We start from the raw sequence: 27,107 nt of genomic DNA, 5'->3' as shown, positions 1-27,107 counted from the left end.
GAAATGAGTAATAGGAAAAGATATACATTAAAACTATGATTTCATGAATACTATTTTTAAAAATACTTTTATTATTTTTGTTCTTAAAAAGTCGATTTTAATTTCATTTAGAGAAAAATATTAAGTGAATAATAATAGCACAATAGTATATGGATATGTCAAAAATAATGAAAGTGGCTTGCAGAAAATGTGTTTAGAAAATAATCATATAGTTTTATCCCATGTAGGTCACACGTCACCAGATGTATTTTTTAGAGCCTGAGAACAGGAAATATCTCAATAAAATGCTCTTATTTTGTTAACTTCGCAAAACAGTGTAGTTTTTCCATCCTGCCGGTATAGTTAGGCTGTTTTATTTTTAAGCCTGTCCAAACTGATTTGCCATCTTTAGTAACAATCAGAAAGTACAGTTTCATGTTTTGCAAATGGATGGATGAGACTTAAGGGTATGCACATGTGAGTATACTAAGAAAGTGAACTAGGGTTTTATTTTCTGATCTTTTGAGATTTTCTTTGCCCATAGAGGGTTTTTTTTAAATTTCTAATTAAATAAGATTTAATGCAATCAATCACAACCTTAAGCAAAATAAATACCCTGATTTTCCAGTAATGATATTTTATATTTAGTAGTTACTTTTAACAATTCTTTTTCTTTTTTACTTTTTAAATTATCATAGATAAAATTGACTTTTGGGGAATGTGCATAGTTCTATGAATTTTAGCACATGTATAAATTTGTGTAACCACCACTACAGTCAGGGTATAAAATAGTTCTATCACTCTAGAAAACTCCCTGTGAATTTTTTTAAGCATTTCAAACCATGTAGCTTTTCTTTATAGTGGGAATACATTGTCCTGTCATCTCTCTTAAATTTGTAGTGAAGAATAGACTACCTTACTATTCAATAACTATGTAATCCACCCACCTTTCTAATGTATTTAAGTTCTTCTAATGGCTAATTTTGCACTTTGTTGGTTTGTACTCCTCGTCAGGGATGGTTATTATTTCTCCTTGCTACCAAATAGCATCAGCTAATCCAATCCTGAGCTCTAACCTCTGGAGATTTCCTAGACGCTGGTGTCAGTGGATCTGTCCTTGTTCATGTTACATCTGTTTATAAGTTATGCTTTGTTCATCACCCGCATTGTTTTTTGAACTGCCAGTTGTCTGATGTTAATGCTGGAGATTATCTGGAGTGCACAAGAGAATCACTGCTGTGTCTCCCTTTTTATAGGCTCTGCAGATAGTGTTCTTTCTTTTTTCCAAGTATTTTTTTCATGGCTTTGTGCCATACTTTTTCTATGGTTGAGAATTTTTATCACTGTATATTTCTCTGATTATGTGTCGTACATACAAACCGAAGGGAGCAAAGTCACAAGTTATAAGTCAAAACTTTACTTGATAAATATTTAAACGGGGTTGCATATTAACCAATCTGCTAGGGGCATCTGAGTGTACAAATAGGTCATGCACTTCCAGTAGAATGAATATCTGTAGCATATGAACAACAATAAATTATTTTAAAATAAATATCAACATTTTCTGTGCTATAATATGAGCCTGTTATTTATGACTTTGCCATAGATAAAAAAAAAAAACTAAGGAACTTAGATGTATCTGTAACAATCACAACTGAGGTCATTTCAGACCACCTGAAGTATTATCACCTCATGTGGGTAAAATACGAACAATTCATTTTAACCCTAACCTTTGGATCTTAAGTTTTTGCGTTCTATGATTCTTTTAAGGTTTTTCAAAGTTTCTTATATAGATATAAGATTTCTTGTAATGTTGTGATTCTCCTGTAGTTTTTTTGTGTTATGTTTTCAAACCAGTTTTTTGTTTTGTTTTTAATTCCTGGAACCAAGTATATTATTATTGAATGAGATTCTTTATTATCCTTGGTTCAGAACGAAAAGTTAAAACCTTAAGGATTAATACAGCTACTTTGACTTCTCACACTGCTGTCTGTTCTTGGAGGTTATAAATTGACTATTTTATCATTTGCTCTTCAGATGGATCCTGTGCAAAAAGCAGTCATTAACCACACATTTGGAGTGTCCATTCCCCCAAAGAAGAAACAAGTTATTTCTTGTAATGTCTGTCAGCTTCGCTTTAACTCGGATGTGAGTATCACCTTTTCATTGCTCTCTGTAGTCTGTCGAGCTCAAAGTCTGATTGTTCTGAATCTGTGCATCTCTTCGTATTGACGTACTCTCTGGTGGCCACTCCTGTTGGTGGCTCACTTATTTCAGGGTGCCAGATCTTCAAGGGATTTTGATTCAGCATTAGAACCTTGAGCCATAGAGGGATAAAAATCAAGAATTTCTCAAACAAAAAAATCAAGGATTTCTCTATGTGATCAGTCTCACCTGTACCATTTTACCCTTAATCCTACTAGTTTTATTTACTTTTCAAAAAGACTTGAATAGCAGAAAATATTTTTAAAAGTTTAAAATGCAATGAAAATATGAAAAAAATTAAAATGCAAAATGCTGAAGAGAGACATTGTTATTACTCTTGATAAAAAGTGTCACATTTAATCTGTGCCAAATCATGTTAAATACCTGAGAGAATAATTTATTATACAATGTACATTTTCCCAGAACATGGAAATAGAGAAGAAGCTTTGTAAATTATTTTATCTCTCTAGCATAACCATCCTGTTAAAAAAAAATGATAACATGAAAAGGATACAAATCAATACTTTTTGAAAGTTGATTTTTAAATATAGAAATAAAATAACATGAAATCAAATAATCTTAGAATTTATAATAGCCAACTACCAAGTAAAGCTAATGACCAATGCAATTCTGTATCTGGCGGCTGTATATTATATGTGGTATTTCCTGAGTTATTTCACCATAGAAGTCATTTTTCAGAGTATAAGATTCTCTCATATATAAGATTCATGTTTTTTGGAAATACCAAAATAATACCCTTGTTTGCATATACCATCAAATGATGTTTTGATAATTCTACATAGCAAACATAATGAAAATTATAGTCATTAGAAAAGAGGAGATATGTTTATCATGATTTATAAAAGTATGTTTAATTCAATTTCAACAAAAAATCCAATGAGTTTTTTTTCTTTTTGGCACCTGATAAAATCTTTTTCAAATCCCTATTCAAGAATTAAAATGTTCCTAATAAATTGAGAACTATGTACTACCAATTCATTCAAAGTCTCGTTATTGTTAAGATGTCATTTCTCCCCAGATTGATCTGTAGACCCAGCATAATCCAGATTAAAATCCCAGAAGACTTTTTTGTAGAAAATACCAAGCTATTTCTTAAGTGTACATAAAAAGAAAAGCCCTGTAATAGCCAAAACATTTTTTAGGAAAGAACGGTTTGAACAGTTTGAGGACTTACACTTCTTGATTTCAACACATACTATAAAACTTATAGTCATCAAGACTGTAATATTGGTGAAAGGATAGTAGACACATTGATCAGCAGAACAGAATTGACCTGCATCTATATGGTCAGTTGATCATCAACAAACTTGCAAAGACGATTCATTGGAGAAAAGTTAATCTTTGCAAGAAATAGTGCAATTGGACATACACATGTAAATTAAAAAAAAAAAAGAAACTTGATGGCTGTCTCACACAAAATACAAAAATTAGTTCAATTACATAATATATAGCTATAAAGTTAAAACTATAAAACTTCTAGAAGAAAACACATGAGAAAGTTTATGTGAGCTTTAGCTAGGCAAAGATTTCTTAAGAAACAAAAATATGCATTATAAAAATGCTTATAATTAGACGTCATCAAAATTAAAGACTTGTACTCAAATGACACTATTGCACTGTTAGGAAAATGAGAAGAAAAGCTATAGACTGGAAGAAAATATTTGTAAAACACGTGACTTGTATGGAGAATATTTAAATAACTTACAACTCAATAATAAATAATGAATGGGCAAAAGGTTTAAATAAGCACTTTACCAGAAAGGAAATATGAATGATAAGTAAGTATATAAAACAATGCTCAACAGCATTAGCTATTAAGGAAATGTAAACCACAATCAGATATCACTATACCTATTAAAATGATGAAATTTAAACAAATTGATACTATTACCAAGTGGCACGGATGAGAACCAACTGGAACTCTCATTCATTGTTGATGGAAATGCAAAATGGTGCAGGTACTTTAGAAAACAGTTTGGTAGTTATAAGAAATTTTATAAAGTTATAGATAACATTTCCCATACAACTCAGCAGTCCCACTTCTAGGCATTTATTCAAGAGAAATTAAAATGTATGTTCATATATATATGTCTTTTATGGTAAGTTTATTCATAATTGCCCAAAACTGTAATTGATCCTAATGTCTATCAGCTGATGAATGGATAAACAAACTGTGGTATAGTCCTACAATGAAATGCTACCCAGCAATAAAATAAATGATGTACTGATATATCCTGCAAAGTGGATGAATCTCAAAGATAGTGTGCTAAATGAAATAAGTTGGACAAAAAGACTGTGTATTGTATGATTACTCTCATACAACTTTTGCAAAAGACAAAACTATGGGGACAAATCAGATTAGTAGTTAACAGGGATTGAGGGTGGGGTTGGGGAGTTGATCACCAAGAAGTGTGAGGGAGCTTTTTGGGATGATAGAAATGTTCTAAATCTTTCGTGTTGTGGTAGTTACACAACTGTTTTGTTTTTCAAAACTTATAGAACTCAATACCTAAAGAGAATTTTACTGTATGTAAAATATACTTCAGTAAACCTGACTAGAAAAAGATCAATGTGATAGGAGTCATGCAAGTTTGTAAATTGAAGACTAATTAATTATAGACACACCTACTAGATATATTAAACTATAATATTACTACTAGATTTAAGGTATAATAATGAAAAGAATTTTTTAAAGAAAAGACAGAATAATAAATACTGAAATAGTTCCAAGTATATTTAACAATTTTGCCCACTTATTATCCAGACTTCCACAGTCACATAGGGAAATTAACATCTCTGTAACTTTACGAATATAAAATGAAAATGTTCATGTTTGCTACTTAACTGGCCACTTACAAAATGAGTGCCCACCTGAAGACATGTTCCATATTTAGTTCTAGCATTCCCAGTGCAGCAACGCCAGATGTCAAAAACATCTCATAATACAATGCAAATAGAGGGCAAAATAAAACTTCAAAAAACTTGCAAAAGATGCAGACTTTCATGAAGTCTGTGAATGTCATGTTGGAGAACTGCTAATACAAAGCTACTGACAAGCGAGGCTCTGCCTGTTAGAATAGTTCCTTTAAGAAGAGAAAACTAAGGCTGATGATAGGCAGGCTCTTCAAAACAAAATGTTTGAACCATCAAGTGAATAATAGAGACGTTGGGGCAATTACAAATCCCTTGAATTAAAAAAATATGTATTTACATGGTGTGAAAAGCAAATTAATTTTAAAGGATACATTAAAAAATCTTGTTCCACCCTATTCCCCATCCTCCCCACTTCCATGTCTTTCCTTGTCTATCTGTCGCCACCTCAATATTTCTTGTATATCTTTCCTGGGTTTCTTTATGCAAGTATAACCAAGTATGTATATACACTCGATCTCCTCTCTTTTCCACTACCTATACAAGGTAGCATACTGTTTACATTCATTTTTGCCACACATTTTTTACATAACAATATATCCTGGAGAATCTTCCCTATCAGAACATAGTGAGTTTCCTCATTGTTTTTGTTATAGTTGTGGTAGGCAAAGATGTCCACATCCTAATCTCTGGACTCTTACTATGTTACCTTGTATGGCAAAGGGGAATTAAGGTAGTAAATGGAACTAAGGGCACTAATCAACTCACCTTAAAATAGATTATCCAGGGTTTTCCTTGGGCCCCAATAGTCCTTAAAAGTAGAAGAAGGAGGCAAAAGAGAAGGTTAGAGTGATGTGATTTAAGAACACTCGACTGGCCATTGTTGGTTTGAAGGTAAAGAAGAGGCCACATGCCAAGGAATGTGGAAAGCTTCTAGGAGTTGGAAAGTCAAGGAAGTTGATTTTCCCCTAGAGCCTCCAAAAGGGAGTTCAGTCCTGCTGACACCTTGGTTTTAGCCCAGTGAAACCCACGTCAGACCTCTGACCTCCAGAACTGTAAGATAATAAACGTGTGTTGCTTTAATTTGCTACAACAGCAATAGAAAACTAATATAGTATTCTATGTGTAGATGTTCCATAGTATCTAGTCCCTTACTGGTGGACACTTAGGTTATTTCTGATGTTTTGGAATTACATAGTTCTCATTGCCAATAAATGACAGAATTAGGACATAAATTAAGATCTCTTGCCTCTAAATCCACAACTCTTCCATTATATTATGTCGCCTCCCATAATGACTTTATGCATTTTCTTAGCACTTACTGTGCTATTTTATGCCAAGCACCATACATAGTAGGCTCCAGAGTCCAGCAGCAACTTTTAACATGTGTGTAAATGAAAGCACTCAAGGGTTAATTTTATTAGATCCTTTTAGAACATGTTCTAGGTCTTCTGCTCTATATTTTCATCATTGCATACATAGAAAGGCTGCACACTATAGAACACCCACTGAATTGAGCCCTTGAATGTGATTTAAATCCCAATTTTGACCTTGATAAACCATTTCACCACTGTCGGCCTCAGTTTCTTCTTCTATAATACAGCCTAAAATGGACTACATGATCTTTGGGAAAACCATTTCAGCTCTATGTATGATTAAAAATAATTTCTGTGGTATTTACATTAGAAGGACAGAGTATACACACCTCCGTCTTACAGGTGGAACAGCTAAGACCCAGAAAGAATGACTATGAGTTTTGGTTTTTATTTGTGTCACGGGTTGGGTGGGGGGAGGTGTGCCAGTCTTCTTTCTCCACCCCAGAATTGCTCTAGGGGTAGATTTCACCTTTGACTTGAGCTTTATTCGATGTCAGTAATTTTCTTTGTATTTACTGACAGGGACAGATGTACACATGTAAGCATGTGACCACCTGCCTCCTTGCCACCACTCAAAAGCTCTGTTAATAATGGAGAAAGAAATTAAGTTTCTGAGTCATGCTTAGACTCTGGGCAGTAAAGCCACAAAGTCTGGATGGCAAATTCACAAGTGTGACATATACATGTTCTCAGTGTTTAGTAATGGTGCTGTAATCTGCATAACTGAGCTCTGCAACTGAGCATTCTTTATTTGGGGTAGAGTTTATTATTTTATAATTATCCTATTTACATTTTAATGTAAGAATTAAGAAGATGCTCGTCCTTATTTTCTTTAATAACATTTCTAAATCAGCCCGAGACTGAATTGGCTTCACTCTTCAGTGTAGAAAATATGTTTATTGAAAAATCTGGAAGGCAGATTTGCACAGTAAACAGACTGCATTCTGCCGTTCTCCATTACCCATCTAAAATGTACCCGGGCAGGCTTCATGCATTAAAATTCAATGTGACCTAGTTTAAGTGTCCAGAAGCCCCCTTTGTCCAGCTTTTATCATCTCCGTAGAACTCCACTGTTGGAAAGCAAAAGGCTACAGCTTTATATACACAATACAGTGATATGCAAATGAGCATGCATTAATCACAAACATTTCCCAAATGAACCTTTACAAATTGACAGCATTAACTGTCATTTTGCAGGCATTGCAGTCCAGGAATCATATGTCTTTCCAACCAAGTCCCAGACGTTTGCACAAATGTGTGCGGCACCTGTATCCCTAGTTTCTTCTTGGCCACCTTTTTTTCCCTAAGATGGTTTTACCTGGGCACTGAATGAAGCTGTCCTGCGCCTGAATGCCCCCTTCTTCTCCAGTGAAGGAGTGCACTGCAACTCTAATATGGTCACAAATTGATAAGCCAAAGTCTGAATCGTTCCCTTTAGCTGGGAAATACATTTCTAGAGTTAAACCTTGCCAGGGAAGTACGTCTTCTATCCTGTTTCGTAGTTGATTTTAAAGAAGACTAAAAATTATTGGGCTTTAGGTTTTCAGATGAAAAGACTAGAAACTAGAGCTTTTAACATAGGCTTTTAAGTGGTTCTTGAGGCTTACATTTCTCTTTTTGACTAGGTTGAAAGTTGGCAGATCCCAAATAATTTCTAATTTTCATATTAATTTCAATTTATTAGGGAAGAGTAGCAGAAGGATAAAGGAAACTGGTCCTTAAACAGATTTTTACCCAAAATCAGAGCAACATAATACTCTCAAAAGTTTAAAAATAGAGATGATCTTCTTTTATTGTTATCTCAGAACAGAGTTAATCATAAATACCCTTTATGCTTCATGGGCAAATCGAAATGAGAGCATAATGATCTTTTTAATCAAGTTTTATATACTCTAATTCAGTAATTGACCCTGAAATTTTGATACTCAGCATTAATAACACAATTGATTAAGCATGAGATGCAGGGTCCCTAATTGCTGACCCCATTCATTTGGATCTAACTCATTTGAGTTTTTTGAATTTACAGTATCACTTTTTGAATAGCATTATAAACTTCAAGTCATTTGTAGTTCACATTTTCTCTATTTTACTTTTGTGGTTCCTCTGGATTTTTAATTCTGTTGTACTGTTTTTGTCTTTGTTCCGGTTTTTAGTTACCCAATGTCTCTGTCTCATTTTAGCCCGCTGTTCTTTTTGTTGTGTTCTATCTCCTCACATCTCAAGACAAGGAGAGGACCTCATGCCATTTCATTGATTTACTTTAGACTGACAAAGTACAGATGGACAGGAAATTAAGGATTTGCTTGGAAGTTACAATGACAGGATGACCAGCCATTTGTGTGAACATTTCTGTAGGTGACCTGACTTTCCTATTCTTAACCATAAATCTCACTAAAATTTCAGAAAATGCAGTTATCCAACAATCACCCTCAATTCCCACATGACTGCATTTAGTGTGTAATTGATACATCTGCATCGCCACTTCCCTCTGCATTTTGCGTCTTTTGTCATCCTAGCAGTTTTCATTTGGATAAGGTTATTTAAGTATGCCCTTCTGGACCTTTCCGCCTAGATCTCATCCTTCTTTTTTTTTCTTTGGTAGTTTTAATCTTATGCCCACTTCCTGATTTCTTTAGCAGTTTATATAATAGAGTCCAAATTTTCTGTCTTGCATAAACAAACTGCCCCCTTCCTCTATCTGCCACTGAAAAGGCCTTAGCACTGTTTCTGCTAGAGGCCCCGGCATTCTCTGTCATCCAGCAGGGATGTCAGCAGTCATTAGATGAGGGAGAAAGCCACAACTCAGCATCACATTTACGCCCTTTCCCCGTGCTCTTGGCTGACCCTCCATCTCCTCTAGCCCCCACACCTAACTTCCCGTCTCTACCAGCTGCCACGAGACAGCCAGTCCCTGCAGCAGCTGAGGTTCCTTCCCTGGGAAGTCGAAGCGGCCAGGAAGCAGGAACCCATTCGACACCTTGTCGGAAGAGATCTCTTGCAGCGAAAGCAGAACAGGCACTCAGCGGCCAGGGCACCCGCTGGCGTTTTCTGAACCATCAAGCTTTTTATTCGTTGTCATCACATTCTTCTAGGGGATTTCGCATTTTGCTATTGGCTGCCTAGTGCTTGCTTTTAACTCCAGAAATTCTGTCCACCGATTATCAGTGTTTCTCTTTCCCTGTCAAAACGTGTTCTCTTTTACTAAACCACCATGTTCCTCATCTTTTGTTCTCTACTCTGGCTTCTCTGTCCTCCTCCCCCTCCTCTCTCTCTTCTCTTTCCTCCCTTCTTCCTCTTTCTCTGGCACTAAAGTACAACAAATACACTATTTGGCCTTTCTTTTGTGGACATGGTTAGTCTTTATTAAGCTTTTTTAAAAGTTAAAAATTGGACTCATTGCTTTAAATTCTGAGGCACTTTTCACTTGAAAATTTCCTACAAGGTAAAAAAAAATTGTTTTAAGCATATTGAGCATATTATTTGAAACTCTAACCAACATAATGTTTAAAAAAATTATCCTATACTTCCTGAATTTTCAGACATTGCCTTTGATAACTGGTATGTCAAGGAAAACCTTAACTAGTGGTCTTCTATTTGGCTCTCCCTACATCACCACTGTCAGATACATCCAACAAATAATACACATGTTAGGTCTTAGGTTAACTGTTCCCTCCTCTTATGTGTACATACACAATCACTGCCTGCTACCTACGCACACCTACTCTATCTGTCTTGAAGGCCCTGGGATAGGTAGCAGCTTCTTTAGTCTATTAATCATGCTGTATTTATATTTCTATACTCATATATAAATTGTATACAAGTATGTGTAAGTATATAAGTAATTTATTGGTTTTTTACCAAAAAAATTGATGCTGATAAAATGTGAGAGGCAGAGTTTAAGAATATTGGTGCCTAGCCTGCTAAATTTCACTTATCCTAACAGGGCCCTCCCCCCAATTCAGAAATGAAATAAGCCATAGAAGTTGAGTTTATGATGAAGGGATTCAGAGAAAATCAGACTTAAACTGAATTCTGCAGCTGATCATTAAATAGATACCACCGTGATAATAATCTCATTGCTGGGTAGGTGAGTGAAAGCTAGTTGTAAAGTTTACATCTGCTGTTAAGCAGTATAAATTATTGGACAAATGAATAATTTTGTAAGTTTGAAAAATCAACCAATTCTGTGAAGAAAAAAAAGAGGTGCTGAAGATATAAGGAGTCAATAGCATCAAATGGAAATCTAAAAAGTGATAGCCTGCTATTGTCAAGCATTTTACATTTTTCCCATAAATAAGACTATTTATAGTGATTCTTAGGTTTGGAAGGTAGTGAAGCAGATAGGAGGTAATTAAAAGCATAAATCTCAGGAGCCTGGGAAGGTAATTCTCTGCTTTGCAGGCAGAGCTGACAAAATGATGAACATTTTTTGCTTCAACATGACAGAAATATAGTGTGGTTATAGAGAGCAGGAACATAGGGAGCTAAAAATTTTCTTCAACAGCTGCTGTTTAAGAAAGCTCTGTAAAAAATTTAGCTTGTTTGAGGTATATAGTAGTTACTTATTAAATTTTAAAAAGTTGCCTCAGAAGTAGCACTATAATATTATCAAAGTGTCATAGTCCTTCTCAGAACTACCTTATTTTAAGTGGGCATTTGATAATTTAGGACTGATATTAAATTCATCACTGAAAGAAAATGAAGTCTAGGATAAAAGCAAAGTTTAAAAAAAAGTGAGCATTATAACTTATTAAGACTCATCAGATCCTGAATTTAACTAATGGGGAAGTTATGCAACATGTATAATGTAATCACTTTGGGATTTTTTTTTTCTTAATCCACGTAGATACCTCATCATGACATGTTACTTTAGCTACTTCTGTGTGTCAGTAATATTCAAAGTTAGGATGACCCACCTAGTGTGATGTGAAGAACAGTAAAAATGAATGTTACAGGGAAAGTACCAAAACTCACCCTCACATATCGGAATATGTTCTCAACAGAAAACCAGTAAGCCTCTATGATTCACCATCAATGCTGCAAGATTTGGTACATTTCCTTTAAATATTGGTTTGCCAATCAAACACTAATAGCACCTTTTAGAAAATACTATGGGTCAGGGGTGTGTAGGGGTATAGCTCGGTGGTGGAGAGTGTGTAGAGTGCATGCTTAGCATGCGTGAGGTCCTGGGTTCAATCCCTAGCACCTCCATTAACAACACAACAACAAAATACTGTGGGTTATCTTTTTATTTTCCTGTGTTACTAAGTTTTAGACAAAAGTAAAAGATTCCTGAAAGAATTTTCAAGTCATTTTGTTGGTGATTTTTGTCATCTAAAAGTTGCCTTGCCACTTTGGGACTGGGGAAGACTATTAAAGTCTTGTGTATTTTTCTACTTTGTTTGGTATAAATTTCCTTAGTTAAGATTGGTTGTGAAATCCTTACAATGAGATAATGTTTCATTTGATTTTTGTGGTTTGGGATTCTTCAGCTAAAAATTTATTCAGCACACAATTAGAAATCAGGTAGAATTTCTAGGCTGAACACCTGTAGGTTTCCTAAATGATTAGTTGCTGGTTTAAAGTTTATAGTCAGGCTTTATTTAGTACATGTTTGGTTTCCCATAGCTGTCTTTTATTTTGTATGCTAGAGTGAATAATTGACTATAATTTTCACAACCTTTACAACAAGAAAAAAAGTATTACTTATGTAAGACAGCAACAAAACAGAACAAAAAAGCTGGATGCAACAAGAAGTAGTCTTACCTACTCCATTGCTTTCAAGCAAGTGGCTAATTTAATACAGTTCAGAACGTTCTGCAAAAGTAACTTTCACCTTTTAGCTACTTTCATCTCTCAAGCAGCTCTTTGAATAAATTCAAGTGACAGCATTTGCCCTGGAGGCCGGACAACTTTAGATATGGTGGGTCAGCATAAAAAAGAGCAGGGCTTTTTTGGTAGGGGTTGGGGGAAGTGGGGAGCAGGGAATACCTGACTGGTCATAAGGAACTTTAAGGGACATGGCTTGCAGGAGGGGAGAGGAAAGAATATGAAGAAGTATTGCTTTAGCCAGTTTCTAAGATTTCAGGCTGGGAACCTTTGTTGGAAAAATAGCATTGCTGATCAAGGTGAGTTCTTCAAGGGGAGTAAAGAAGCTGTCAAGTTAGCCAGAGACAGGAGGAGAGCATCAAAATAGTTTCTGCTTAGAAAGTAAGATTTAGGAAGTATGAGACAGGTTCTGTACCCTCATAGACCTGATTAGCTAGCTAGGGAAACAAAACTAATAGACATAGAAACACTGCTGAACTGCTTGGTGTTGACTGTAGGGTAATACGCATTCACAAAAGCAGACAGCACGTGGGTTAGAATAAGCACAAGCAGACAGGTAGTACTTGTTGGATGCCTGTTCTTCTGCCGGACTCTGTATTAGATGCTCTCCACATATTATCTCCGTATTTGTACAGGGATTCATGGAGGAATTGAAACCATAGAAAGCTTGAGAGATGGACAGCATTTGAAGGGAGAGTATTGAAGATTTATTAAATACTAGCGCTTAAATAAATACGGCTTCTTAAGGATGTGGTCTATGGGTAGGCTGCAGGCAGTCCATGAACCTCCTAAAATTATGCAAATTTTTGTCAGTCTGCATACCGGAAACCATGATCACATAGGAAGATGGTTAAGGTGATTGAATCTTCCATTTCCACAGAGTGAAATGTTCCACAGCTTCCTTTGGTTACGTGCTTCAGGATTTAATCATGTTTAGTATTTCATCTTACTTAAATCATTATTTTAAAAAAAAGAAAAAGAAAAAAGGAATCTTGGGGGTTTTTTTCCGCCTCACTTTAGTTCTGTCTTCTAGGGCACAGGGAAACAAATATTGTATTCACTACACAGAAAACAGATCTGATGAACAAGAACTCCCAAGAATATTTCACTTTTTTTAGATTCTGACCTTTGGGAGCTAAGAATATGAGTAAATTTCTGTTAATTTGTATTTCATTCAGATAGAAATGTGTTTTAGTTCTTATCAGGGCATACCTAAAATTTCTGGTAACAAGAGCAGGTCATTTTTAACATCCCCTCTATAGAACAAAGTTATTTTCAGAAATAATGGTGAATTGACATGACTAATAAGAGAAGCCAGGAAAGAAACTCAGAGACTGTATTAAAGTTTTAATATATTACTTTAACATTAATATTGCACTATTAAAAAAGGAAAAAAGTAAAGAACTGATCCTTTTTAATTACATTAAATTATTTTTTAAATGAGACAAAACTTAAACCTATATACTCTTCTGTCACAGTAATGAATAATATTACAGTAACAAATAAGTAAACTGCAACAAAATCAAAATTATATAAAAGATATACTACTAAATTACACCACTGATATTTTATTTTCTTCTTCATTCGTTGGTTTTAAAGCACATAAAAACTTTAAAAAGAAGAAATTTTCAATTTTCAAGATATTAACTGAAGTCAGTCAAATATGTCATGTATAAGCTGAAATTTTTTATTTACCAAACAAGAGTAATGTATCTCACAGTTGGCACTCTCTCATTCTTAAAATTTAAACACAAATAGAAATTCTAACCAGCCCTGTAAAATGAAAGACTTGAAGTATCCCAAATTCAGTTTTCTTTCTCTTTACAATCACTGTGCTATCATTATTTCAAATCAGAATTACTGAGATGCTGGAATATGAATGGCAGAGAGTTTGCAAATGGAGACTGCATCTGAAACAAACTTAAGTCATTCTTAACCATTAGGAACTTACTTTCAAAATGAGTAGGTATAGCAGAGTCATTGTGAATTGGGAGTTTGATGATGTGACTACAAGTTCTCTGTATTAACTTCCATATAGTTACTTAACAGATAAATGACCAAAATACGCTAATTTTAAATTTACATACATAGTATTAAAATTCAGCTGTAACCACAACAATTGTTTAAAACAGACCAACAGTTTTTTTTTTCCAGGAAGAAGTATTTTACTACTAAGTTTAGAATTGCCAGCATGTAGTAATAATGATAAGCAGACTGATTTTTAGTCAGTTTTATTATTGCTTTTAAATTAAATACTGGCAGTGCAGTCTCTTATTTCCCATACTGAAGTGGCTATCCCCTCACTTTATTATACCACAGACGTTTGTTATTCTATTAATACGAATTCTAGTTCTACCTTAAATACTTGTTACACTTAGCATGGAGATACATAGCGCTGACTTATACTTCTAATCACAAAATAGTTTCCCTTTTATCTTTAATAATGCCCACAGAATGTTCTCTGAAATACAGCATACATTATCCCTGACCTGCAAACATAAGGTAATTACCTGGTTTTTGCTCTGGAAAAAAATAAATTTCTTTATTACTTGGGAGACACCTATGGAGTCCTTTTATGTGATGATTTATTTGTTCATGTCATGAATTTTTGGTTTTTTAAAATATTATTTTGAAAGGAATGGAAAAGAATAGATTCATTAAAGGGACTATTATCTTATTTGTTGTAGTTTTGTAATTTAAAATGTGTAAGCCAACAAAATGCCCTAGATGCACTTTTAAACTAAAAATACCAAAATCTCTTTTTAAGATTGAATTTTTACATTTACACAGGTGGTTATAGAAGGAGATATTAACATCTGTAAATGATGGGAAAATGATGGACATCTATATTTGCAAAAACGCCAGAATAGAAGTACTGAATTTACAGATGTAGATTATAAAATACAAAATTTGAGTATCTGAAAGACGTTCTTTTTGAGCTAGTTTTCTAAAGATCTAGACATTGAGTAATTGTCTTTTGCATAAATTTCCATTTTTATAAATGCAGTAAATTCTTATTAATTTGGAGGACATTACTAGGGATTTGTGATCATTCAGGTATGGACTAAATTATACTTTTGTCTGGTCCAAATTCTTTCTTCAAAGATAATGCAAATGAGCGTTGCAAAGGAGGCTAAAGCATAGAGATTTAGAACACCAACAGAACAAAGGTTTACAAGCTGATGTAAGCGCTTTAAGGGCACTCATTAAAATACAACCAATGATATAATTTAAAATAATTCTTACATATTTTAATATATCACCTAGGGATCTCTGGTAGCTAACAGCATTTCTCCAAAAATGTTCTACTTTCAACTTTTTTTACCCATTTCATTATGCCCTTTACCCAAATTAATGCACATTGTTGAGGTTTTTCTGAAATTGTAATCATTTAGTAGTATCTAATACTATTCTTTCCTTTTTTTTTTAAGCAAATGATATTTTTGTGACTTGGTTAGTATTTTCCCAGAAAATCTTTTGAGTCAAATGTTTTAACTTCCATAGTATCTAGGTTTTATATTTCATGCCAAACAAGCATTGTTTTGAGGGATGATTTATCCAATTTATTTATCTGCACTGATCAAATTGACTAAATGATGCATAAATCACTGATTTTGTGTCCTAACCTGGGGCTTTCTTGATAGACAAGAGAGTGAACTACCGTATGTAAGAATTGTTTTTCTAATAACTTATCATTTGGTCTGTTATAAATCTGCTCATTCCACACTGAGAGAGATCAGGCAGACAGACCCCAAAAATCATACCAACCAGTGACCCCTGACTCAGGCCACTGCTTCTACTCCTAGGCAGAGGTCAGTCAGGAATCTGGAGGAAGTAGGAGGTACTTATTTGATTATGATCACTCTTGATATCAAAATTTTCACACTTTTAGTCACTGAGCATCCTCATAATTCAGGTTTCTAACCAGTGTGCACATTTCTAGTCCAGTTCTTGCCACCCGCCCCATTGTCTGCTAGGATTCAGCCACTGGCTTTCTTTTTTATTGAAGTAGAGTTGATTTACAGTGTTATGTTAGTTTCTGGTGTACAGCACAGTGATTCAGTTATATATATATATAAAAGAATATATATATATTCTTTTACATATTCTTTTTCATTATAGATTATTACAGGCTATTAAATATAGTTCCCTGTGCTATACAGTAGGACCTTGTTTATCTCTTCTGTATATAGTAGTTTTTATCTGCTAATCTCAAACTCCTAACTTATTCGTCCCCACCCTTTTACCCCTTTGGTAACCATAGGTTTGTTTTCTGTCTGTGAGTCTGTTTCTGTTTTGTAAATAAGTTCATTTGTGTCATTTCTTTTTTAGATTCCACATTTAAGTGATATCATATGATATTTGTCTTTCTCTGTCTGACTGACTTCATTTAATATAATTATCTCTAGGTCCATCCATGTTGCTGCAAATGGCATTATTTCATTCTTTTTTCATTCTTTTTTATGGATGAGTAGTATTCCATTGTGTGTGTGTGTGTGTGTGTGTGTGTGTGTGTGTGTGTGTGTGTACTACATCCATTCATCTGTTGATGGACATTCAGTTTGCTTCCATGACTTGGCTATTGTAAACAGTGCTGCTATGAACATCGGGGTGCATGTATCTTTTCAAATTAGAGTTTTTTCTGCATAGATGCACAGTGGCTTTCCTTTATTTCAATAAAGCTGCCATGCTACTTCTTCCCCTCTCTTTTGGTCTAGTCTCTACTCTTCCTTCAGATCTCACCTTCCATGTCTCTTCCTCACAGGAACTTGTCTAGATTCCTTACTATAAACTAGCCCCACTCCCAGTAATAAATTTTACAACACCCAGCAGTTTTCCTCCATGAAATGTATCACAGGTTGTAAAGATACCTTATTATGTAACTGTTTGTTTAATATATGTTTCTAATACACACACACACACACACACACACACACACACACACATACACAATATTGTTGGCTCTGTCAGGACAAGGACTGAGTGTGCATTGTGCATTGCTGTTCCCCCAGTACCTAGCACATTTATTCACTGAATGGATAAATGGTCCTAAAGAGGATTTTTTAAGTCTTTAATTTATGCAACCCAAGGGTTGGTTAGGAATTAGTGAATACATTCTCTACAATGAACACTGTACCTTCTGTGACCTTAAAGTTCACCTCCCCAGATCTTTTTCCACCTCCAGATCATTTTTTCTAAGGAAATGAAGATCATCTTTTACCAGAGTGGCTAAAGGAGAGAGTCTGTTCTGTTTTGGATCTTCCCCTGTGAAGGCTGTTTGGACCCTGGGCTTGGGAATTGCTTCAATGGTTCAATGGTATAGTGGTTAAGAATCTAATCTCTCACCGTGGGTTTAAATTCAGGGGCTTCCATTTCTGGCAGTGTGCTATTGGACACTTGATTTTTCACAGACTTGGACTAATAATACCTGTCTCACATGCTTTTATGAGGATTTAATGAGATGCTGACTGTAACACACTTAGCACAGAGCCTGGTACACAGCAAACAGAGCAAACAGTAAATAGTAACTATTTGTCACTATTTTTATTATTGAATTCACAGTAATTTTTGTAACCTGACGTTGTGTTTGCACTCGTCCTGGTTGCTATGTTCTCTCTGTGGTTCTGCATTCCTCAGCTCTTTTAAGTGATGGGTGAGGCGCTATAATTTTCTTTGGAGTAGGAGATATAAATAGACCCCTTATTTCCACAGACATGGCTACCACTATGCTTCCTGTGCAACATTATCAAATATTCTTTCAGGACACAAAGTCCTCATATTGTTTTCCACTTATTTTATGAAGCTGTTTTGAAATTACAGAAGAGTATTTTAGCATTTAAGATGTTATACTTCAATAAGACTATAGTTCCTCTTTGTTAGTTGTTTATGTATATTTTTAATTATTTTTCCTTTGGAATTTTCACTTCTGTTGACCTCTGGGTTTTATTACTCTCTTGTATATCCAGCTTTTCTGCTGGCCTCTCTTCTGTATCCAGTGCTGATTTCTCTTCCTCATCTTACCTATTAAATATAGCTATTTCTTAAGATTCTTTCCTAAAAATAGGTTTTCTCCTCTCATTACTTAATTCATCAGGAATCTCAACCATTCCCAGGGTTTAACCTATCATCTTATCATATGGTTCCAAAATTGATGTCTCCAGCCCCAGCCTCTTTTCTCAACTATCTCTTGTATTTCCATTTGTTTGTTGGCCCCCTCCATTGTATAGCCCATGAACAGCCTAAATAGATGCCCAAACTGAACTCTCATTTTCCTCTGCAAAATTTCCTCACCCCATCACAACTGCATCTTTTTGTTAATCATTTTACCATTATCCCACACCATTATCCTGTTACTTGGGTCTGAAACTTCTAAAATAAACTCCTGTTATTTTTTCTTTCTCTACCTTTACTTTAATTCTGTATATCAAGTAATAAAGACTTTCTCCATTCAGTTATTCACTTATTCATCCATGTAATCATTATTTATGAAATGTCAAAATGTTTCAGGCAGTGTGCACAGTGCAAGAGGTACAGTGAAGAACAAAAATCTTATAGTTACAAGCCTTAATGAATATTATGTGTCCATTAATCAAGTTATTATAAAAATTAATATTTTTTAATTATGAGAAGTGCTATAAAGAAAAGAATCCAAGAATTACGATGTGACCTAGTCTGGGGGATCATGGAAGGTTTCTTAAGGGAGTAATATTTGGGCTGTGTTCTGAAGGCTGAATAGGAATTAACTAGGAGAAGAGAAAAGAGATAGTGTTTTAGGCATGTGTGAAAGGCTAGCACTGTACTTAGGCTCCATTATATTCTCAGAGAGGTACATAGAGCCTGCTACCCAATGAAATAATGGTAGGGAGAAGAACATATAGGTCTTGATTATGATGATTGTAGATTTTAAACCAAGAACAGTGAAGAGACATTGAAGATTTTAAGCAGAGGAATGATATGTTCAGATTTTCACTTTTTAAATATACTTTGGCCACCGTGTGGTGAACAGATCATCAGAGAGCAAGAGGAGTCTTTGGGTGATCACTAAAGAGGCTGTTGCAGTGGTCCAGGTGAAAGATGATGACAGTTTGGACCAAGGTGGTTGTGGTTGAGATGTAAAGAGCTGGCTTGATTAGAGAAATATTTAGGAGGGAGTATCTGTAGGACTCAGTGATTGAATGTGTGGGTGGAGGTAGAGGGTGACCATGAGAAAGATCCCTGGATTTAGCTCTTACAACACATGTAGAGTGATGCTGTTAGCAGAAAAGGAATGCTAGGAAAAGGACTAGGTAGTTTTGGCAAGACAGCTTTGGTTTTGATCTTATGTTTAAGGTGCTTTGAGATGTCTGAGTGGATATTATGAGTCTGGAGCTCAGACGAGAGATCTGGACTAGAGAGGTAGAAACCAGGGAATTATTGGTGTAAAGGTGACTGGGGAAATTGTGTGGGTGAGATTGAACAGGGAGTAGACAGGAAAGTTTGGAGTGAGAAGACAAGGCTTAAAACTGAGCCTCAGAATTTATCAACAATTCAGTGCCTGGGCAGAGGAAGATGAGCTTGCAAACTGTTCTGAAATGTAGGTGGGAGAACACCAACCTAGAAGGGAGCCTGGGAAAAAGTGCCTTCCAAAGAAGAAGTGAGAGATCGGCAGGGTCAGGTACCCCGATTGGTCAAGCAAAAGGAGGAATAAAAGATGTTCTTGGTTTTAGGACTTAGGGCATTGTTGTCTTGGTGATGTTTCAGTGGATTGAGGTGAACCAGGTTAGAGAAGCGAAAATGGAGATGTGCATGCAATTAGTTGAACGGATTAGTCTGTGAAATAAGGCAGAAAGGGTGAAAGGCCAAGGTTGAATGTAGGTTGAGGGATGGTCTATTTTGCGTTGGGGAGATCAAGGCTTCTTTAAACACCATGATAAGGATTTGTTCTGGGAAGGGGGAGTTTGATATAAATGTTTAAAAAGAGAAGGGATAATAGACATTAGGGAAGGCAAAAACGGAACAGAATTTCTAGATAGAGATGTGCTTTAATAGGAGGAATAGCTCCTTTTCTGTAAAAGCTCTAGCTTTTGCTTTATAAACTATATAGAGGCCCCTGAAATTTGAAATCTGTGTATTTAAGAACCCCATTACTCCTTGACTTGCTGTGGTGAGAATCTGCTATTTACTCTACTGTCTTTTCTTTCCTTTTAGTAGGTCTTAGCTGGATCAGATTGTGCTGGAACAAAAGCCATCAGTGGCTTCTTATTACTATCTAATTTAAATATGCTATTTGTTAACTACCTTCGCACTACCTAGTATTTAAGGCCTAAATAATATGGCATTTGCCTTCCTAATCTTTCTTCCATTCCTACTCCACACACACCCACATTTCACTCAGACTAGATTATTCACAATTCCCTAAACAAACATTGTTTTATCCAAACATGTTTTTCTTATAGTCTTCTCCTTCTTGAGAATATGTATCTCTTGCCTTTAAAATCATTTCCATTATTGAAGGTTCATCTCAAGGGACTTTCTTTTCCCAAATTTTTATACCATTTTATTAAGCCCAGGGCAGGGGTATGTGCACATTTCATTGCCTGATTCCCAGAAATATGGTTAGGAAAACATATAATTATAATATATCCATAATCAAAAATTTGGGTAGGGAGACTAATTAGGAAATGTTTAAATGCCTGCTTTAATTAAAGTATTTTAAAAATCATTTCTAGTTGTAAAAAGAAGAAAAATAATCATTTGAAACATCTAATGCCTATTTTTGCTTCATGGGTGACAGCACAACTTTGAAAAACAACCTACATACCCATCAGTAAGATACTGTTGAAATAAATTATGGTTCATTAATATAATGGAATAAATATACATATGCATCTTAAAAATTAGAAAGCTTTCTAATTACTCACTTTAAAATATCTCTAAGATCTATTGCTAAATAAAAAAAGCAAAGTGCAGAACAGCATATGTAGTATATAGGCATTTGTCTAAAAATGGAAGAAAGGAAAAATGCACACACACATATATGTTTGCTTGATAGACATGTAAATTATCTCTGGCAGGATACACAAAAGGTGGCAACAACTAGTGGCTGAGTCTGAGAGGTACACTTTCACTGTGTATGCTTTTGTTTCATACGTCTCAACTGTGTGATGATATTACCTGGACAAAAACTAAATACAGTTTAAATTTAGAGGAAACAAAAGTAACAGCTAATTGGACAAAAATGAAATTCTGTAGAAATTATGGTTGATTCAAGTTCAAAGATTGCAGATATTCCAAATATTGTAACTACTGGTTAAGAAAATCATTCTTTTAAAATCTTTCTGATTCTTCAGTGGTATTTTATTTTGAACCGTTTTTATCTCTTGCTTGGATGATTATAATCGCCTCCTTTTGCACTTTTGCCTCACCCCCAACACCCCTGCAATACACACATAGCTGTTCTCCATACAGTAACCAGAGTGATCATTTTACAAACAGAAGTCAAACAAGGTTACTCCTGTGTTCAAAACACTGCTGGGATTTTACTCAGAGTAAAAGTCAAAATCCTTAGAATAGCTATTTGCAGTCCCTAGACCCAAAATGGTCTTCTCCCAGATATTTACCTGGTTAATTGCCTCACTTCATTCAGGGGTCTGTGCAAATGCCCTCTCAACAGAAACTTCCCTGAATACCTAAAATGACACTCAACCCATCCTTGTCCTCCCTCCTTACTTTTCCTTATTTTTAAAAGCACCACCTAACATATTCATAAATTTAACACTTACTTAAAATATATGTAAATTTATGTTTTATGTTTATGTCCCCATGCTAGAATGTAAGTTTCACTAGACCTGCATCCCACACTTGGAATGATGCCTGGAACATAATGATATTCAAAAAGTATTTGTTGAATGAAAGAATGAATGGGCTCCCAGCATTAAATTCCTGCTTTTAGAAGATTTTCCTTACTCTATGCAAAATGTAGATATATATGTTATCATATATATATATATATATATATATATATATATATATATATATTCCCTTCCTCTATCCCAAATGTGTGTGTGTGTGTATATATATATATATAAAGTTTCTGAATAGAATACGACATTGTGTGTGTGTAGAATACACAATGTTGTATTCTATTCAGAAACTTCATATTGTGTCTATACCATACAATAGGTGCTTCAGAAGACTCAAAGATGAGTAAGCACTCTTCTTGGTGAGCAGGACATTTAGATACTATTTCACAGACTTAGAAACTGAAAGTCCACTTAGCATTCACTGATTATATTGAAATATTTGATATTTATGGGTTAATCATATTTATAGGCATTTTTATTTTAGTTTTTCCTCTAAATTAGTAGACTAATTTCTTAAATGTAAGAAAGGTTGACCAGATTAAACTGGAATGGACATTTCTAGTTTAATCTGGTACTTTAGCATAAAGACAGCCTTAACATGATTCAGGTTAGCTAAGTGACTGCTAAAGATGTACATTTTCATTATTTTCTCTTACTAATACTTGTATGTTTTGAAAGGGTATGGTATTAATCTTCACATTTATATATTTCACTTAATTTTGAATTATAAAATGTCTAGTGGATTTTAAAAATTGGTTTAGGACTTTGGGTATGAGTATTATAAAAATCTATTTTGTAAAAGAGGTTTTCAAATGAGTAATAATAAATAATATATTAAACATATTTAAAATATTATTAAAGCCATTCTTCAGTCAATTTTTTGAGCATTGCATTTTCAAAGTTACTTTGCCACTTTTATCTAAATTAAGGAAATTATATATCAAATATAAGGAGATACAATGTAAATTCTAATTTTAGATTTATTTTATATCATTTATGTAAATTTCTTCACTATGGAAATGGAAGTAAATGTAATACCTTCTAGACTGATTAAACATTAATGTGTGGAAGCCTGGGAGCCTAATTTAAAGGACTATCAGAAGACTTGAATTAGCTAGAGAGTCACAGCTTTAATGCACAGACTTGAATTATATTGCATTACTTATCACTGAGTCACAAAAATCGTTCTTGTAAAGCACACAATGGCAATCCATTTCCCCAGTGAAAGATAGCAGCACTGTCACACACGTTAGAAACTTTGGATGTCACTGTGAAATCACTGTAAACTCTTCTTTATATTTCAAGGCAATGGGGAATTATTAACTAAAATGTCCCAGTTTAATATGAAATTTGAAATTATTTTAAGAGAGGTGGATAAAATTGAATACTTTTGGGAAAATCAAAAAATAAATGAGTCAAGTATATTAAGTAATTATTGACAAATCCTTGATGTTTTATAATGTATTATAAAAATAAAAGATGATATCCATGTGTTTCATAAAAATTCTAAGATTTAGTCATTTTAACAAGTTAGGTCCCACATGCATAATTCTTTGAGACAATTAGATATTTTCATAAGTTATAAATGTTCCTATTATTACATATTCAAGATTGTTAGTGTACAGAGCACTAATTTTCCCATTTTGAGCATAATAACTTAGAGAGTATGGTTTATCAAGTGCATTCTGTGTGGAGTTATTGACTTGCTCCCCTTACAATTTGGAAGCGAAGTTAAGAGCATATTTTGTCAGGGTTCATTTACTTCATCTTGTCTCAGTTAAGCTTGAGTGAACGTACTAAGAGTTTGCACATACCTTATCATTACATTGATGCAGATACTGAGCCCCCCAACCCAGAAGACAAAGTATATCTTTAAAAAATTTTAACATAATATGAAATGAAGAAGTAAGCAGTCTTGTTTGTTTTTTTAGAGTAAGCATCTCAGATACCTTTTGCTGAATTCTTAACTACATTGTGGTGAAGTTAAAGAAGTTGTGACATTAAATAAGACTGATTTTATTATTCATTATCTATATTGAAAAAATTCACATAAACCTACTTTCATTAGGTTGGTGGGGGGAAAATCTTTTTCAAAATATAGTCTCTATAATTTGCAGTATTCATAAATAGAATGAAGAAATTAATTTTCTGGGATGAACTTTACCTTGACACATATAAATGATTAATTTGATTTTAAAAGGAGATGATTTTTAATTATGGCCTAATTAGAAAAAAAGAGATGACAGGAAGAGAGATCAGAATTCAACAAATGAAAGGATGTGGGGCTCAGATCACAGTTGATACAGTCAGGCTCAAATAACTGTCTCTTTTATGTCCTGTTCTAATTATCCCTAAGCATAAGGTGTAGTTGAATATCCAGAGGAGGAATCTTAGATCGCTGGGAATCATCTAAGGTTAATAGTCCACCTCCACTTAATAGAAATATGAAACTCACTGGGAAAATGAGGCAAAATTTTGTTCACTTGGAACTCTATAAGAAACAATGTTATTTAAAAAATAAAAGCACTTTTTTTAAAAGCCACTTTTTGCTATAGTCCGGGGAATTATAAACTCAACCTGCCATGTTTTCCCAATTCATTGGGTCAATTCTGTCATCATTGTTAGATCCACTTACTGCTTTTCTGTGTTTCAGTGTATAAAGTAATTCCACCAGTGAATCATGCACCAGAAGCATGAACATCCAGACTCTTAGCTGACGAATAGACTGCATTTGAAAAATTACCTTGAAGCCCACTAAATAGCTTAGCATTCTAAGAAATAACTTTATTTGCCTACATGGAAATTTTTGGACAGCATGAAGAAAGACATATGTAATGCCCATGTATTCAAACAGTGGCATTTCAAAGCAGCTATCACTGAAGAACTCTACTTCTGTTTCATGATATTTGACTCCAAAGAGAATTAGCAGTCTAGAGTGCACATTGTTTTCTTCCTAGAGGCACCACTTTTCTCGTTAGTAATACAGAAATATTTGGAGTTGATGGGTTTTACACATGTATATTACAAAGCCAGTAAATATGAAAAGCCATAGCCAGAACTCTGGCCTTGAAGGAATCCAGAGGACGCCATTCACATTAAACTCTATATGAATGGTGCCCCCTCGTCCCCTGCAGTTACACAGTGTGGCAACCTGGAGGGTTTCACTTAGCTATAAATTAGAAATTAGCAAAGGCATTGTGTCTTTTTAAGATATAAAATTCCATAACGGTTATAATTTTGTCTGGACTTTGTTTTCAACAGATCCCAATAGATGAGCATTGAGCGAAGTGAATATCAAAGCCAGTAGTATGTCATTACTGATATTGCAGGCCTTAAAATTGCAAATATCAGCAGAAAGACTTACCTTTGAATTGAGTAAGCCTTTCTCTTGGGTGCATCTTATGTTTTCTATGTGGTAGCTTTGTCTCTGAGAGTGTGTGATCTTATCCATGCCATAAACAAATGCAAAAAGCATTTTAATAGTTAAAAATAGTCTTATGTTAAAGCAAAGACTCAAGTAATTATTTAGCTGTTACCCAGTGATCTCTAGTTTGTTTCTTAGTATGTGTAACTATGGTATTTTCAGTGCCATGCTTTTATCTCAAATTATTTAATCTTCTATATAAATAATTTGGTTGTCTTTTGAATGTAGGATTATACTTTGGAGCAGAGGATAAAATCTGTGATGTAAAAGCAACATCTTACTTAGAACCATCTATATAAGATGCCTATAAGTAGAGCGTTTGTTTTTTTAATTATAGAACACCATGACACGTTTTCTGCTTTATACAAGATAATAATTTTTGAGGTATCACAATGTGGCCACCTTTCCCTAGTGCTCCTTTGTTATGTCTGTGTCCCTGTGGTACTGAAAATCGGGTGTGCCCAAGAAACACTGCATAATTCACAGGGTGTCACCGCCCTAGCACATGCTGGTCCCTCTACCTGAAATACGTCCCCCTCCAGACTGCCACTTCAGAACCCTGCCCCCAGAACAGAGCTCAGCTCTGATGTCCCTTTTCCATGAAACTTCCACGATCGCCCTCCAATCCGAAGAAGTTCACCCCTCCTCTGAGTCCCATACTTCTTTGTTGCTGTTTACTTCCATTTACAATTTGACTCTCTGTTTGGGATTATAGTCATTGTATGCACATCTTTTCTTCCAACTACCATTCTTGTGAGTAGAGTCTTTATATTTAATCTTTTACAATGTCTAGCACATGGCAGGTGCTAAATAATTCTTTGTGGAATAAATAATCAGGTTTTCCCTTGTTAGTTTAGCCTGGTTTTGTGGTAATTTGTTTGACATCTGTTTTATTTTGGCATTTTAATATACAGGGTTTTTCTGAAAATTAACTGACCTCTGCTATTTCCCATCTAACACTGCTTAACATTGAAATCTAAGGTCTCAGATAAAACAGATGCCAATAATGATACAATTTCTTTAATTAAGAAAATGATTCTAATTACTTTTTAAAATACAAAAAGATCAGGTCTACTGGTAAATAAACAGTTGCGGACTTTTTCTGGTGACATTACCCTTCCCCAGTCACTTGCCAGTTTGTGTTTGGACTGCCTTTTCTGTACAAAGTGAACACAGTTTTACATCTTGTTACAAGATCCTATCCACCTCTCTAAAGTCCAAAATAGAAATAAGGTAAAAAACAGAAATGGGACCTCAGTGAATTACTGAATTTCTCATTATTGCATTTTTATTTGTAAAGCAATACATTATCTCATTATTTATCTTTTTTACTTGGACCTGTAGTGTCCTCAGAGATGTAGAGGACTTCAGAAACTGAGGGGCTTTAGTGACAAAGATGGAGATAAATGGAAGAAAAAATTCCAGGATATTTCCCATCAAAGCTATTCCTCTACCAGTGGGTGGTCAGGTAGCTCCTGGAGTGACCTCTGGAAAAGGAACCTAGATACGGATGAATGCTTGTGTGGAGTCAGCATGATGGTTTGGGCAACTCTAATTCTG

General features: G+C 34.6%; 1 protein-coding gene and 1 long non-coding RNA gene across 4 annotated transcripts in view; one reads left to right on the top strand and one right to left on the bottom strand.

Moving 5' to 3' along the window:
* The window catches only part of ZNF385B (zinc finger protein 385B), a 340,422-nt gene that overhangs the window by 280,060 nt on the left and 33,255 nt on the right, over positions 1-27,107 (top strand). For all 3 annotated transcript variants that reach the window (XM_064484945.1, XM_064484946.1, XM_064484947.1), the window contains one exon: positions 2,017-2,127. In XM_064484945.1, the coding sequence (XP_064341015.1) occupies positions 2,017-2,127 (111 nt within the window). The remainder of the gene's footprint in view (positions 1-2,016; positions 2,128-27,107) is intronic.
* The window catches only part of LOC135321142 (uncharacterized), a 30,057-nt gene continuing 4,326 nt past the window's right edge, over positions 1,377-27,107 (bottom strand). Inside the window, exon 2 of the long non-coding RNA XR_010380636.1 lies at positions 1,377-2,296. This is a non-coding gene — a long non-coding RNA (uncharacterized LOC135321142). The remainder of the gene's footprint in view (positions 2,297-27,107) is intronic.

This window comes from Camelus dromedarius, chromosome 4 (genome assembly GCF_036321535.1).
Source record: "Camelus dromedarius isolate mCamDro1 chromosome 4, mCamDro1.pat, whole genome shotgun sequence".
In the NCBI taxonomy this organism is placed as follows: Eukaryota; Metazoa; Chordata; class Mammalia; order Artiodactyla; family Camelidae; genus Camelus; species Camelus dromedarius.
This window is presented reverse-complemented; position numbering and strand designations above follow the sequence as displayed.